The sequence below is a fragment of the Larus michahellis genome, chromosome 20, assembly GCF_964199755.1.
Source record: "Larus michahellis chromosome 20, bLarMic1.1, whole genome shotgun sequence".
Lineage (NCBI taxonomy): Eukaryota > Metazoa > Chordata > Aves > Charadriiformes > Laridae > Larus > Larus michahellis.
Genome location: NC_133915.1, coordinates 6,371,584 through 6,386,692, shown reverse-complemented (window position 1 = coordinate 6,386,692; position 15,109 = coordinate 6,371,584). Strand labels below are relative to the sequence as shown.

General features: G+C 62.3%; 1 protein-coding gene across 2 annotated transcripts in view; it reads right to left on the bottom strand.

The window, feature by feature from the left end:
• GFRA2 (GDNF family receptor alpha 2) overlaps nt 1–8,818 on the bottom strand; it is a 30,651-nt gene extending 21,833 nt beyond the window's left edge. Inside the window, exons 1-2 of one of the 2 annotated variants that reach the window (XM_074563694.1) lie at nt 8,325–8,818; nt 2,322–2,639 (exon numbers count right to left, since the gene is read on the bottom strand). In XM_074563694.1, the coding sequence (XP_074419795.1) occupies nt 2,322–2,639; nt 8,325–8,364 (358 nt within the window). In that variant the 5' untranslated portion in view covers nt 8,365–8,818. Of the gene's footprint in view, nt 1–2,321; nt 2,831–8,324 lie in introns of those variants that run through there. The other variant, XM_074563692.1, reaches the window with a different exon arrangement.
• Nucleotides 8,819–15,109: the final 6,291 nt, after the last annotated feature.

Genomic DNA, 15,109 nt, shown 5'->3' with positions numbered 1-15,109 from the left:
GCGATGAGCTGCTGGATGTCCCCAAAGCTTCTACGTCTCCTTAAAACTTGGTGTAATCACTTCTCTTCCCACCTCCTCCTCCTCCTCCTCCAGGTACGGCTCCTGGAGTACCCATCAAGCACTAAAGCATCCTTCATTCACGTTTGCAAAGCCCTCTGCAACTGCTGAACCAGGGCCGCTAATGAGGGGTAGAAAACAATTAAGCAGTAATTCCTGCTCTGGGCCGGTTCTCCCTCCTGCCTGTGCTGACCCAGATTTGAAGGCAATTTCACCCAAGGCGGGGTTTATGTGCTGGGGGTCCGGCTCCCCCGCATCCTCCCCGCTGCCACCAAAGCCCTCCCAGCACCTCCATCGCCTCCTCCGGCTTCAATCCCAGCTCCGGAGGGAGGTGAGAGACCCGCGCCCGCTGCGGGAAGGCGGCTGCCAGGGATGGGGGGTTCCTCCGCAGGCTCCATCCAACCCCCCCCCACTTTGGCTCAAGCCGCTAAAGGAGGCGGCTTTAATGAAACGGCAGAGGAACAAGCGCTTTTACAGGCTCAAACCGCTGGCGGAAGCGGGGCCAAGCCGCCAACACGCTCCGTGCCGTGGGTGGACGAGGGTCCGCCCGCTCGCAAGGTGCCACCAGGCGGGTGGCACGTGCCCTTGCGAGGACTGTGCCGCAGCTCAAGGGCTCTGGTACAGAGTTTTGCACAAGCTGAAGCTGGATTTAAGAGCTTCCACGTGCAGAGCCGGTCGTAAGCCCATTAAAGGGATCTATACTGCTCAACTGATGCTGGCGCTGCTCCTCTCCAGTCTGGGGCCAGCCGGGCCCCGGCAGAGCCGCGCAGGGGTGGCAGGAGGGGGCAAAGCTGACATGACAGTGAAGCAAACCCCCACCAGCACCGGCAGCAGCCCCAGCTGAGCCCCTCACAGCCGGTTCCTTCTTCCGAGCCCAGCCAAGTGCCCCTCCGCAGCCCTGGACCAGCAGCAGGAGCCCCCAGCCCCGGTGATGCCGCTGCAGAGGGGCCAGGGCTTCACCCCCGGCCTCCCCCTGACTTCAGGCAGTAGATAATCCTGCCTTCAATGAAGAAAGCAGCCCCGGGGGCTAGTAAAATCCAATTTCAATTACCTGCACTGCTCCAGCCTCTGATTTACTCCTCCACCAGGCTGCAATTACGGCAGGCTCCGGTGCACCCTCTCTGCGCAAGGCGAGCCCCCCCTGCGGCTCCCCAGCCCACAAAACCCCACCGGAGCGAGGGCTAACGGGGGGCTGGAGGGGGGCGACGAGGCAGTGACAACCTCTGCGCCCCAAGAAATCCCCAGGGCTGGTGTTGAGGGGCAAAGCCGTGCCCCTCTGCGGCTCTTCTCCTCCTCCGGGGCAGGCGGGAGGGAGGGAGCCCTATCCCGGCTTGTGGGTGCCCGGACACCCTGACGCAAGAGTTCTGCCATGGCCACGGTCAGTTCTTGCTGCAGCCCCCAGCCCGTTCCTCCCTTTCCCCGTGCCCACGTCGGGCAGACCAGCTCTCAGCATCCCTTGGGAAAGTGGGATCTGCCTCGCCTGGTGTCCTGGTTGGAGCGACATAGGACTAATACATCTTCTAACGCTTGGGAAAACCACACTTTTAAAGACTCCGGTGTCTGAATTGGTGAAAATATTTACTTTATCGCCAGCAATGGTATGTGGGTTTCACAGTCTTAGTGTTTTCGAGCTCCCCGGGTGTGAGGACGAGGAGGAGCGAGACCCCGGCACTTGCCCCAAGCCGCCAACAGGGTTATTTCATACCATGAACATCACATTCCATAGAAATTAGAGAGTTTGCTGAGGAATTCTCTCTCTCCTATGATGGCTCTGATCTGGAGAACTTCTTGCCCTGATGCCGGACCTTCCTCCTTCCTCCCGAAGCCACAGCATCCGACATTTGCAGTCCCCTGCTGGGATTGCCCGGCTTCCTCCTGATAGAATGGTCTGAGTATAGTCCTTGTGTGTTTTATATTGGTATCTGGATCAATAGTGGTTCTTTAGTATTATTAGTGCTAATTATTTAGTAGTATTCTATTAAATCTGTTTGTATTTCAACCCTTGGGTTTCCTTGTTTTTTTCCCGACTCCCCTTCCCGGGCGGGGAGGGCTCATCGGGTGATGGAATAACTGTCTAAAGGGCGATAAATTGGTGTGGGTTCCTCAAACCAGAACACCGGGGTGCCCGCGCAGCCCCGGGCGCTGCTCAGTCCCCTTTTACCAAAGCACCGAGGTGCCCTCGGAGCTCCCCAAGCTCGCGGTGGGTCAGGACCACCTCCAACACCCTCCACCCCAGTGCAACCCCGCAGAGCCCTGCCCCGTACCTTCGGTCAGCCCCAGGTGTATACTCCAGTAGATCTGAAGGCACTGAAGCTCCTTCTTCATCCCACGCTTGCAGCGGCAGTCGTAGAGGGGGCTCTCCTGCAGCACCTCCAGGGCCGCCTGGCATTCCTTGTTGGCCAACATGGTGTTCCTGTCGCGGCCGGCCAGGCACTGCCGCAGCGTGCGGTACCGGGAGCTGCAGCTGGGCTCCGCCGCGCACAGCTCGTTGGCTCGCACGCAGTCCACGGCCACCCGCCAGCCATGGGGGGGGTCCTGCCCCGGCGGGGACGGGGGGCCAGCCAGCGAGCGGAGGATCTCATCTGGGCGAGGGGCAGGGGGAGGAGAGACGAGGGCACAGAGAGGTGAGGGAGGGCGACCGGGTGGGGTGAAACCCTTGCGTCCCCTCCCCGGGACCCCACACATCAGCCCGTGCCACGGTCACCGACTGGCCCCTGGTGTTAGAGACACCTTTGGACTGGTCCCTGGTGTTAGAGCCACCTTCCGGCTGCTCCAGAGAGGCAGAACATCCTTCCATCATGCCTAAACTGAGTCAGGATGCGTCCCCAGCCATAACCCCACCTTCAGACTGGTCCCTGGTGTTAGAGCCACCTTTGGGCTCCTCCAGAAAGGGAGAGCATCCTTCCATCATGTCTAAACCGAGCCAGGACGTGTCCCCAGCCATAACCCCACTGGGGACTGGTCCCTGGCGTTAGACTCATCTTTGGACTGGTCCCTGGTGTTAGAGCCACCTTCAGGCTGCTCCAGAGAGGGGGAGCATCCTTCTATCATGCCTAAACTGAGCCAGGATGTGTCCCCAGCCATAATCCCACCTTCGGACTGGTCCCTGGTGTTAGAGCACCTTTGGACTGCTCCCTGATGTTAGATCCATCTTTGGACTGGTCTGGAGGGAGAGCATCCTTCCATCATGCCTAAACCGAGCCGGGATGCGTCCCCAGCCATAACCCCACCAAGAGCTGGTCCCTGGTGTTAGAGCCACCTTCGGGCTGCTCCAGAAAGGGAGAGCATCCTTCCGTCACGCCTAAACTAAGCTGGGATGTGTCCCCAGCCATAACCCCACTGGGGGCTGCCAAACATGGCAAAATCCAGCCTGAAAAAGCAAGCGGGATGTCACAGGGCCACCCCCCGGCAGCGGTCAACGAGGCCCAAGGCACGGGGCGGGGAAGGTGGAGGGTCAACCCAACGAGGCCACGTGATGCCGCGGGACTCTCTGTTTCTGATTAAAACCAAACAAGCAAAAAAATAAACACAGCATTTTTCCAGTCCAGGCACGACCTCTCAAGAGCCAAGGGAAGCAGAAAGCCCATCCAAACTTTCTGCCCCCGTCGCTTTTTGGGTTTTTATGTTGTATCTCATCGTTTTCAGGCCTGACACAGGGTTTTTAGGGCATCTGACTCATGGGTTTTTGAGCCCTCGGGCTTGGCAGGGCTGCAGACTGGCTGCAGCTCGGTACAAACTCTTCTCCCCCCACCCCGGGACGGCCTCCTACGTGCCATCGTGCTAGCTGCCCCTCGGGGTGGCAACCGTCCAGCTCGCCTGGCTCCTGCCCGTGCACAGCCACTGCCCGCTCCCGGGACCCCGCCTCGGCACGTCCTCCCCTTCCCGCCCGGCACTCCCCTGGCTCTCACGCCGTTTTCTCATTTGCTTTTGCATTTTCGAGACAGATTCTTGCCAAGTCCACCCCCGGCAAGGCCACCGACCCGTCCCATCACGGGTTGTCGGGGAAGGGGGACAGGCAGCGCCGGTCCCCCCATTCCCGCGCCAGCCGAGCGATGGGGACGGGGTGGGCAGGACCCCCTGGAGCCGCAGGCCAGGGAAAGCCCTCGGAGCAGGCAAAGACGGGCACGATGGGACATGGAAGGCATCCTCAGCGCCTCCCCCCCCACCTCCCCGGGGGGTGATGCAGGGGGAGACCTCACTTCGTGCGATGCCCACCCCCATTGGTGCCCCCGGGGCGCAGCTTCCCCTTCCCCTGGCTGCCACATGCGAGGCACCACCAGATGGGCACAGCAAACCTCAGCCCCTCTCCAACAGCTCCCAGCCCCTCTCCAACCCGTGCCCGCTCGGCCGGGTATGGCAGGGGGACAGTGACACCTACAGGCATGTGACAAGGGCCACCCGTGTGTCCCACCCCCCACCTGCCAGGGGCACAAAGGCAGGTCCCAGGTCTGGTGGGCATCCAGCCCCAGCGACGGCTCCTCCAGGGCAGGCAGCTGCCTGCAGGCAGGGCTCGTCCTCTGCCACCACCCTGGGGCGGACACCCCACGTGCCTCCTGCGTGCCACGGGAGCCAAGTGGCCACGGGAGCCAAGTGGCCACGCACGCCGCTGCCCGCCTCACCCAGTCGGGACCCGCTCCTCGGGCCACGGGGAGAGGAGAGGGGACGCTCGGGTCTGCGAGAGGGACGGGGCAACGCCGGCAGTGAACGAGCAAGCCCCGGGTGGACACTGCAAGCCCTGCCTGCAGACAGGCCAAGGAACAGATCCCAACCTCCTGGTCTTCAGCCGATGCTCCCAAACAAACACCGTTGGGTCCGGAGAGGTCTGGAGGGCGTCCGGGTAGCCAGGAGCACATGCAGAGCCCCTACACCCACGTTAGATCCAATCTGGGGTGGCAGATGTCCCTTGGGAAGGCCCTCCTTGGCCTTTCAGGATTATATTCCACATGGGAGGCAGGCAGGATCCAGGAGCCTGGACTGGCGGAGGAGAAACAGGCATCCCTAAATGCTCCTCAGGGCAGAAATGCCACCTTTCGCCAGGAGATGGATGATGCTTTGGTGCTTCGAGTAGAAAAGGGCCAGTCCTGCACCTTTACACGCCGGGAAATGCCATCCCGAGGCACCCTGCGCAGCAGCTGGGACAATCCGCTCCTGCTGTGGCCGTCAGCCCCAGGGCAAGCGGCTCCCAGGCACGGAGAGCCATCCCACAGCTCCACCGTGTGCCATTCCTCCTCCCAGCCCAGCTGCAGATCCATCCAGCGCTCGCCCTGAGCCCTCTGCCCTGAGCACGCCCAGGTCTCGGCTCCAATTCCGTCTTCTCCAGCCGACGCCATGAAGCCTCTTCCCAAAGCCTCTCCTGGGCTGTGATCCCATCTCCCTGCTGGCTCCATGGGCCTCCCAGGCAGGGACTGGAAGTGCCGGGCAGGCAGGCAGGGAAGGGAGACAGCCTTGCCCTGATGCAAAAGGCGCTGGACCACATGGAGCATCCTCGTGAGGGACCCCAGCATCCTTGTCGGCGTGGCAGGCAGCGCTCCATGCCGGGATGGGAAGCCCAACGGTAAATCCACCCGGCAGGGAGCCATCAGGGATGCGTGGCGGCAAGCTGGCCCCGTTCTCCTGGTGTTTGCCACCTTGCTTCTTCCACAGCCTGGCAGAAGGAGGGTGCCCGCAGACTGCATCCACGCCGGGAGTGCCAGCAGACCCCGGAGCGCGGCACAAAGCCATGCCGCTGGAGGAGGAAGGGCAGAAGCAGCCCTTCCCCGCGGCTCACAGCCTGCACAGGGCAGCTCGGTCCCCCCCAAAATCCAGCAGCACGCTCAGGCTGGCTGCCGGCTCGGTGTTTTTTCCTGGGGGGCTTCCTCCCCTCATGCTTCCAAGCCAGGGAAAGCTCCACAGAACCCCACGGAGGCGCGAGGTGGGGAGATCGGATGGAGGGGCCGGCTGAAGGGTGGGGTTTTTTTCCCCCCGACCCGAACAGAAATCGCCTCGCAGATCCACCACCCGCTAAACCCTTATCGATAAAACATCTGCAGAGCATTTAAACCTAATCCTCAGCAGTTCTCCGGGGTGTCGGAGCGCAGCGAGGATTTGCAGGCAGATGCACAAGGCTCCGACAGCCAGGCAGCAAACACCGCGATGGCCCGCTTTCCTCTCGCTCCCGCAGCTTTCCCCCGGCAGCATCAGGCCGTGTTGCCTCTTTTCTAGCCGTTAATACATGTTTCCTTTTTACTGGTCCTGTCAGAGACCTTTGGACACAGGCAGCTTTAGAGGTAAATATTTATCCTCGCGACTCAACTCCAAAAAAAAAAAATAAAAAACACTCAGGAACGTGCAGCCTCCCAGCCCGGCCGCTGTGGCAGCGATCGCTTTCTCCCAAGAAAAGGGCTTTTTTGGCTCATGGGAAAGCAGAGCCCAGACGTGGAGAGCTTGGGCTTCCTCCGCTCTGCCGGGCTCCTCACCACGAGGCCGCATCACGGGGGGGCTGCTCCCCAAGGCAGCAGGACGAAGCCCCCCGGGCACCCCATCCCTAACGCTCGATCCAGGGGTACGGCTTCCCGGTGATGACTGCTTCGGGTGTCACAGCCTCCCTGTGCAGCCTTTCCCCCCCCAGCCCTGCACCCATGAAACCTTTGGGGCACCCAGGATTGGGGGCAGAGGGTCTCGCTTTCATGCAACCTCCCCCACCAGGGGGAACGGACCACGATTCGGATGCCTTGGGGAGGGGGGGCATCCCAGAGATCCCTGTCCTCCTGGATCTCGCTCCTGAGACGTCCAGCAGCGAGTCAGACATGCGTACAGACGGCCAGCGGCCAGCTTGCCCCCCCAGCCAGCGCTGGAGAGCCCCTCCTCTCCCCTGCCCACACGTCACCCCGCTCGTTGCCCCCCACCCTGCCCCTGGAGCATCCCTCTTTGATCCCTCTGCCTCGGAAAGCAGGGCTGGTGCCCCCCTGCCCCGACAGCCCCCGGCGTGCCCTGCTGCTGGCAGGTCACGAGAAAGGACACCCCAAATCGGGGCTCATTTCCCCCCCCCCCCCCAGCACTCAGGCCTGTGTCCCACCCAACGCAAAGGCATGTGAGGCACCAGCACCCCCCCGGCGGCACGTCACCCTTTCCCCTCGCCAACCGAGGATTGTGCTGGGGAGCAGGAGACGGCAGGAGCCCCTCACCCCCAATTTCCACCCGGGGATGCTGAGCACCCCAGGCAGGGTGGTCCCTCTGCCTGCCCGCCCCCCCACCAAGCCCCGCAGCGCGGGATGCTCTGGGAGGGGGTTCGCTCTGCCAACCTTCAAGTCTCCCTCAGCAGCTGCCCGTCCCTTCTCCGCGTCCTCGCAGGCTGGGGGACGCTCCTCCAGCCCAGCCGAGCCCGGCGGAGTTTTTCGGGGGGCTCGCCGCTGCGGTGTGCCGGGGGGATCCCACACACCACAGCCACCCGGCACACCGCCGAGTCACCGCCCTGCGGCCACCCAGCCTCGCAGGAGGCAAAAAAGGGACCTTTTTGCCTTCCTTTTCACCCCAGATCCGGCTTCTCCCCCTTTTTTTTCTTTTGGCTGCGCCTTCCCCACGGCGGTAGGAGCCTGCCCTGGAAACGCAAAGCTTTTCCTGCTGGCAGGGACAGGGCTCCTCAAGAACTCACACAGGAGCTAAAGCCACACTCATGAATTCCAACGGAGGGGGACGAAGATTCTCTATCCCCCCCCCCCCCCCCCCGCCTCCGCCATGCAATTAGCTCAACTTTCCAACCCGATTCTCCGATTCTCCACGCCGAGTTCCCAGGAACGGTGCGGGGTGGGGGGGGCGGGGGGGCCGGCAGCCACGGCAGCAGCGGCTGGAGGGCGCTGGGAGCTATGGGGGGGGGCTGGAGGCGGGGGGGTACAGCTATCCTGCGAAATGCAAATCCATGGGGAATGACAAGGAGAGAGGGGATCAGGGCTGCGCTGCTGGTCGCTCAGCCTGCCCGCTCCCCTGGATCGCGATAGCGGTGCCAGCGGCGGGGGCTGCCCCGATGGGGTTGGGGGGGGGTGTGTGTGTGTGTGTGTCCCCATGTTTTGATAGAGAATAGGAAAATAAAGTTGCCCCTCGTTAAAATCCTCGTTCGTCTCCCGATGCAGACCGAGCCCCGAGCAGTGCCCAGCTCGCAGGAGCGCCGGTCCCTCTCTCCAGCCCCCCCGCAGCCCCCAGCCCCGGGGAAGGACATGCCACCTCCGCCACCCTGCCCGGCCAGGCGACAGCATCCCTCCCGGCCGGCGGGCACCCCCGCCGGGGCCACTCACCTAGGAAGAGGACGATGCAGAAGGCGTTTGCCAAGATCATGTTAGTAAAATCCACGCGTTCCTCCACGTGTGCAAAAAAAAAAATAAAAAAAAAAAATTTAATTAAAAAAAAGGGGAAAAAAAAAAAAGGCGTGACAAAAAAAAAATAATAATAATTCCCAAGGTAGATCCCAAATCCGGGGGAGGCTGTGAAAGAGAGGGATGGGGGGGGATGTGTGTGCTCCCCCCGGCGCGGAGCCGGGGCCCTCAGCCGCTCGCCGCCTCCCGCATCCCCGCCCGGGCTCCCGGCGGCTTCTGCCGAGGCTCTGGCTGCCGGGGGTGGGGGGGGAGGCACGGCGAGGGGCGGCTGCGCTCCGCCGAGCCCCGGAGAAGGGGCAGAGCCCGGCCCCCTCCCCGCCCCGGTTCTTCCCCCCCCCCCCGCCCCGCCACCTCCTCCGCTCCTCTCCGCCCCTCCGCCGGGTCCGGGAGCTGCGCACCGCGGAGGGGGCAGCGCAGCCGCGGACGCCCTTCAACCGAGGTGCGGGGTTGTGCGCAGACCCCCGGCTCCTCATCCATCCCTTCCTCCCTCCCACCCCCCTGCCTGCCCCCCCCGGGGCGCCCCAAAGGCTCCCATCCCCCCCCCACAAAGCCCCTCCGCCGGGCCCCAGAGCCGCGCACCGCGGCCCCCCTTCCACCGGGGGGCATGTGTGTGTGCAGACCCCCAGCTCCCCATCCATCCCTTCCTCCCTCCCACCCCCCTGCCTGCCCCCCCGCCCCCGCGAGGCGCCCCAAAGGCTCCCCCCCCCACCCCAAGCCGCCTGGGAGCAGCCCCGGCCCCCCCTCCCCACCATGGGGATGGGGGTGCTCGTAGGGGCGAAGGGACACGGGTGCCTCGTCGCCGGATGGCTGAAAGGCCCCCAGCTCCGGCGGGGGTGGGAAGGGGAGCCCACCCAAACGGGGACCTACCAGCTGATGTGCGCTCCCCGCTGCCGGGGGGGGTGTGGGAGGAATCGCGCACACACACACACGTACATGTGCACACAACACACACGTACATGTGCACACACACACACACACACACGTACATGTGCACACAACGCACATTCAGCCCGGGGAATTATTCATTCACTTCGGAGGCTCCGCAGGCAGCCCGGCTTCCCGGGCAGCAGCACCTTCCTCAACCCTTCCCGGCACCCGGCCCCCTCCGCCCCCCTCCCTGGGGCTGGGAACGGGGGTCACCCCCCTCCCTGACCCCTCTGATGCACCCCAGCTCTTGCGAGCGAGCAGGGTCCTCGCTGCAGAGGCATGGTGCCTCCTCCTCCTCCTCTTCCTCCTCCCAGCCCTGCGTGGGGTGATGGAGACTCTCGCCCCCTCTCCATGTCCCCAAATTGGGGTCAGGACCCCACAAGTGCCAGTGATGGGGGGGGGGTCCTGGCCCTAGCCCCATGAAGGTCATTGTGTGTGGGGGGGATGCTCAGCTCTGTTCTCCTCAATGCAATAAGGAGCGGAGCGGGGGGAGCAGCCCCTCTTTGCTAAGCCCTGCAGGCAGCGTGTGGGGCTGGGGGGGGGCACCGCGCCGAGCCTCCCCCCGCTTCGCATCGCCTTGTCTCCAGAGCAAGGGGCTTCGAGAAACCGTCTGGCACATCGCCTTGGCCAACGGCAGGCAGGATCACGCTGCGCTTTGAGGAGACGTTCAGACGGAGAGGAAAGGGGAGGGGGGGCACGACACGACCGCACGACAAACAACAGATCAGAGCAACACGCATTAGTGAGGCTTCCCATTGAACAACATCCTTCCCCGTCCTATTCTTTTCCTGCTCTTGGCTCTCCCTGGCTTGCCTTCTCTTTTTAAATAAAATAATAAAAAAAAAAAAAACCCGGCGAAACACCTAGGCTCTGACTTCGCAGGATGTTCTTGTTCTTTCAGGGAGCCTAAATGGAGACGGCAGTGAAAAGCAGTGTCCTCAGCTGCCCGGCGTCGCTTTAATTTTGTCAGGTCTCAAAGTGCCTCGTTGCACTGGGTGTTACACTTGTCTTCTTGCAGTAAGATTACCCAGAAAGTGCCAAAAACTGCCGCAAAAAAAAGCCGCCGTTCCTCTGTCCCCTTTGTGCCTCTGCTTGTCCCCTGCCTGCGCCGGAGATGGGATCCCGGCAGCAGGAGCAGCAATAGCTGCTTCAGCCCATCGCCAGCACCTCTGGAAGGCAAATACCTGCTTTAATACCTGCTTTAATGCCATCTCGGAGCCGAGCGGAGGGAAAGGATTTCCTCGGCCAGAAGAGGGAACTGCTCTCCGCTCTTCTCTCAGCTCTTCGGCCTCACCGCTGTCTCCCTCTCCTGCCTTCCCAGGCTCAAGGCCAGGCTGTGTCGGAGGGGAAGGGTCGCTCAGCCGCCATTGAGGTGACATTTGAGGACTTTTGTCCCCACAGCAGCTCCTGGAAGGTAGAGGAACAGCTTTGAGCCTGGATTTTCCCTGCATTTTTTTTCCTTGATGCGCACGGAGGCCACCAGAGACCCTCAGGGACCCCCACCACCACCACCCCAAAGGCTGCTGCTGCTTTCAGCAGGGGCAGCTTTGGGCTTCCCAGCCCGATCCGGGTGGTGCAGGACCCTGCGGGATGGGTGATGTCCGGCCAACCCCTCCAGGACTCTGTGTGTCCCACCCCTGCCCCTGCCCCTCTCCTCATCCTCTGGGTGAGCACCCAGCCAGTGCTGGGCACTGTGGGGAAGCACCCACCTCTAATTACCCGAGCTAAAGCAGCACATTTATTAGCATTTATTAGCACGGCCACAACAGCCACCTGATGGAGGGACCGGGCAGGGGCCACGAGCATCGCGTCCCGCGGGGTTAATCCCGCTCCCACTCCAGACATCGCTTGTGGCGCGTCCCCGCTCCAGAGTTATCAGGAGCAGCCAGCTCTGGCCTCTCATATAGAATTTATTCCCGGGGAATTTATAGCCCGTGTCACCGGGAGCCTCTTAAATCAGGAGCTAGGCACGGCAAGCATCACGCCGCCCAGCCCGCCTTTTGGGGGACAGGGGAGGTGGCACCGTCCTTTGGGAGAAGGGGAGATGGGGGGGGGGATGGCGGAGGCGGCTCTTCCAGTGGCGGCTTGGTGGGGGCTCTCCCTTCCGCAGCCCTGGCAGCACAAAGGGGACTCTGTCTGGCGCGAAGCTGCGCGGCCGACGATGAGCTGCTGCTGTCGGCGGGAGGGAGAAGGGAGGCAGGGAGGGAGGAGGATGGGGGGCAGAGGTCTGCGGGACCACGGGAGACCTGCCAGGGACGGCGGTGCCAGGGAAGAGGCGTGAGCACCCGTACAGCCCTGCAGATATTTATGCTTGGGGGGAGAAAAAACAAACAAACAAACAAACAAACAAAAAAAAAAACAAACCCCACCGACAACAAACCCAACAACTTTATTATGCCACGGTGCTGGGCAAATTCAGCCCCTTTGTGAAATGACAACGTTAATCGCCAAAGCCGATTACAAGAAACACAGCGGCTGGGCTGGCGCCGGCTGCCTGCGCTGCTGCCAGTTGCTCGGGCGCTTTTTGCTGCTTTCGTCGGGGCTGGGCACGTTTTGGGGTGAGAGACGGCGGATGGCAGGCACAGGTTACTCCTCCTCTCCCCAAATTACCTTCCATTTCCAAAGCATCCCGCTCCTGGCGGCTCGAGCATCCCCTGGGCGACGGCGGGGAGGAGACCCCTGGCAGCCGGGCTTTGTTTCTGCACCGAAATTGATAAATGTGACCGGAGGATTTCTCCCCTCCTTCCGTTTAAGTCCCATTAATATGAGTTGGATTTGCTTACCCTCCTGACTTTAGACTTTAATTCTGCAAAAGCGTTATCACATTAATGGGAGTCAAGGTTGTTAAAGTGATGGATTATGCATTAGCAGTGTAATCCATGGGGGGCAGGACCAGCCTCCGAGCTCTCCCCAACGCTCGGTGTCTTCTTCTGGTCCTGACAGCTACGAGAAGAGCATGAGCATCTTCCCGGGCAGCGAGAGGGTGGCCCAGGGTCCGTGGCTTTGTGCTGGCTTTCTGCCCTCGGCTGGTTGCGCAGGCAAGGGGACGCCTGGCCGAGGGGATGGGGACACGTCCCTGCCTGGATGTCCAGGGCTCACAGCGATGCTATTTCCCCCTCTGCTGGTACCCTGGCTCTGCTCTCCACGAGATGCTGTATTTCAGGCAGCCGCAGCAAACCTGGGTCCCACACAAGGTTTTTTTGCACCTCCGGGGGTTTGCAGGGTCCCGCGTGGGTCCTGGGGATGGCTGCGAGCACCCTCTGCTCCCCTGGGCGGGGGGGGTCCTGCAACCCAGGGGCAGAGCAGGACCAGCACATCGTCTCCCCAAGCTGCAACTCTAGTTTTTCCGGAGCCCAATTTGAGGCCGCGTGTTCCCAGGCCGGGGTTTTGCCTTCCCGGGATGTGCAGTAACGGGAACTCCCCGCTGTACAGCACCGGCCGCCCCCAGCCCTGGCTCCGCAGCTCCCGTAGCGCTCGCTGGAGGGATTTCCCCAGGGGCTGTGAGTGATGGCAGGCAGGACCCCATCACTCAGCCGCGCCACAAGAGGCACTAAGTTACGGCAGGGCGGCCGCACGGGTCCTGCCGTGTTCCATTTGTTTAGTGCCTTTTAGCTCCAAAGCCTTGGGATTTCCCCCCTTCCCTGAAGATCATGGAATCACGGAATGGTTTGGGTGGGAAAGGACCTTAAAGCCCACCCAGTGCCACCCCCTGCCCTGGGCAGGGACACCTCCCACCAGCCCAGGTTGCTCCAAGCCCCGGCCAACCTGCCCTTGAACCCCTCCAGGGATGGGGCAGCCACAGCTTCTCTGGGCAACCTGGGCCAGGGGCTCACCCCCCTCACAGCAAACAATTTCTTCCCCAGATCTCATCTCAATCTCCCCTCTGTCAGTGTAAAACCCTTCCCCCTCGTCCCATGGCTCCCCTCCCTGCTCCAGAGTCCCTCCCCAGCTTTCCTGGAGCCCCTTTAGGGACTGGAAGGGGCTCCAAGGTCTCCCCGGAGCCTTCTCTTCTCCAGGCTGAACCCCCCCAGCTTTCCCAGCCTGTCCCCACAGCAGAGGGGCTCCAGACGGGACTCCATTTTATATTATTTTTTAACAAGAGGAGAAGGAACTCGGACGAGGGGCTGCCCGAGCCCTGGCTGCGGAGGGAGCGCGGCTGGTTCACTGCGGGCACATTTTCTGTGTGCGCAGAGATTTCCCTCGTGCGAACCCATGCACGTGCTGCGGGGCGCCCGTGGGGAATGGCTGCGCTGCTCCTCGATGTGCAAAACGCTCATCCGCAGCCCGCTGCCTGCTTGCTGCTGCTGCTGCTGGGGAAGCCCCGCGTCCCCGTCCTCCTTCAAACGCGGTGTCTGACCCGGGTTTTCCACTCACGGGTGCCCTCGCAGAGCTGATCCCTGGGGGCTGCCTCCGTCGATGCCACCGGGGCTCACGCTGGCACCGAGGGTCACGCTTCAGCTCCCTCCGGGTGTCTCCTTGGGGACCACATTTGCGGGACTGCTGACAGCAGCCGGCTCATAGCCACCGGCTACGGGAGTCCTTACAACACCCTGACACTGATGGACCCCGACAGCTACACGCAAAGTGGAGGCTATTTTTTCCCTCATGGCTGTTTTCCCATCTCATTCTCCCTTTTTTAACCTCTGCTGGGGAAACCAGCCCCTTCCCTTCATTGCTTCCCCCTCAACTGATGTCCCGGGGATCCCGGGAGAACGAAGCGGCACCTACAGAGGCATTGAACGAAGAGGAGCCCAGCTGATACCAAATGTCACTTTGACCCCTCTGAATAAACACAGGGCTGGTTGCCAGGTCCCAAAGATGCCGGCCCATCACCGGCCAGCTCCGCCAGCAGCTCCTCCTCTGCCCCGTCCTCCGCTCGTCTGGTGGCTCTCGCTAGTGAGAGCTCCTTGGTGACAGCCACCAGCCCTATCGATCCCGCTCCCCGATCCGTCCTGCCGGAGAGAATGTCCCACTGATGCCTGAGGCTCCCCGGTTCCAGAAGGACAGGGAACGGCTGGAGAGGGGACAGCAAAGGGCCACCAAGAGGATGAGGGGACTGGAACATCTCTCTGATGGGGAAAGGCTGAGGGATTTGGGGCTCTTCAGTCTGGAAAAAAGCCGACTGAGGGGGGATCTTATCAACGCTGATCAATACTTCAAGGGGGGTGTCAGGAGGACGGGGCCAGGCTCTTCTCAGTGGTGCCCGGGGACAGGACAAGGGGTAACGGGCACAAACTTGACCGTGGGAAGTTCCATCTCAAGACGAGGAGGAACTTCTCTGCTGTGAGGGTGGCAGAGCCCTGGCACAGGCTGCCCAGAGAGGTGGGGGAGTCTCCGTCTCTGGAGACATCCCAACCCCGCCTGGAGGCGTCCCTGTGCCACCTGCTCTGGGTGACCCTGCTCTGGCCGGGGGTGGGACGAGGGGATCTCCAGAGGTCCCTTCCCACCCCAGCCACTCTGGGATTCTGTGTCCCAGGGTTGGGGAGGCAGAAGGTGCCATCAGTGACGCTCGGTCATCACTCCCCATGGTCTGCTCAGGGGATGCTGCAGCTGTTCCCCTCCCCTCAATGAGTTTTTCTGGGGGGAGTTTGCTGTGACCCCAATGGGGACAGGCGATTGGGCTGGTGGCACTGGGAGGGGGACGATGATCCCAGCCAGCTCCGTTCGGGACACGCGGAGCCGAGCTGTCAGGTCTCATGCTCACACACTCGTCAGCCTCCGTGGCCCCAAATTACAGCTGACATTTAATAAAAGCCCACGGCACCTGAGCGAGACGCCGA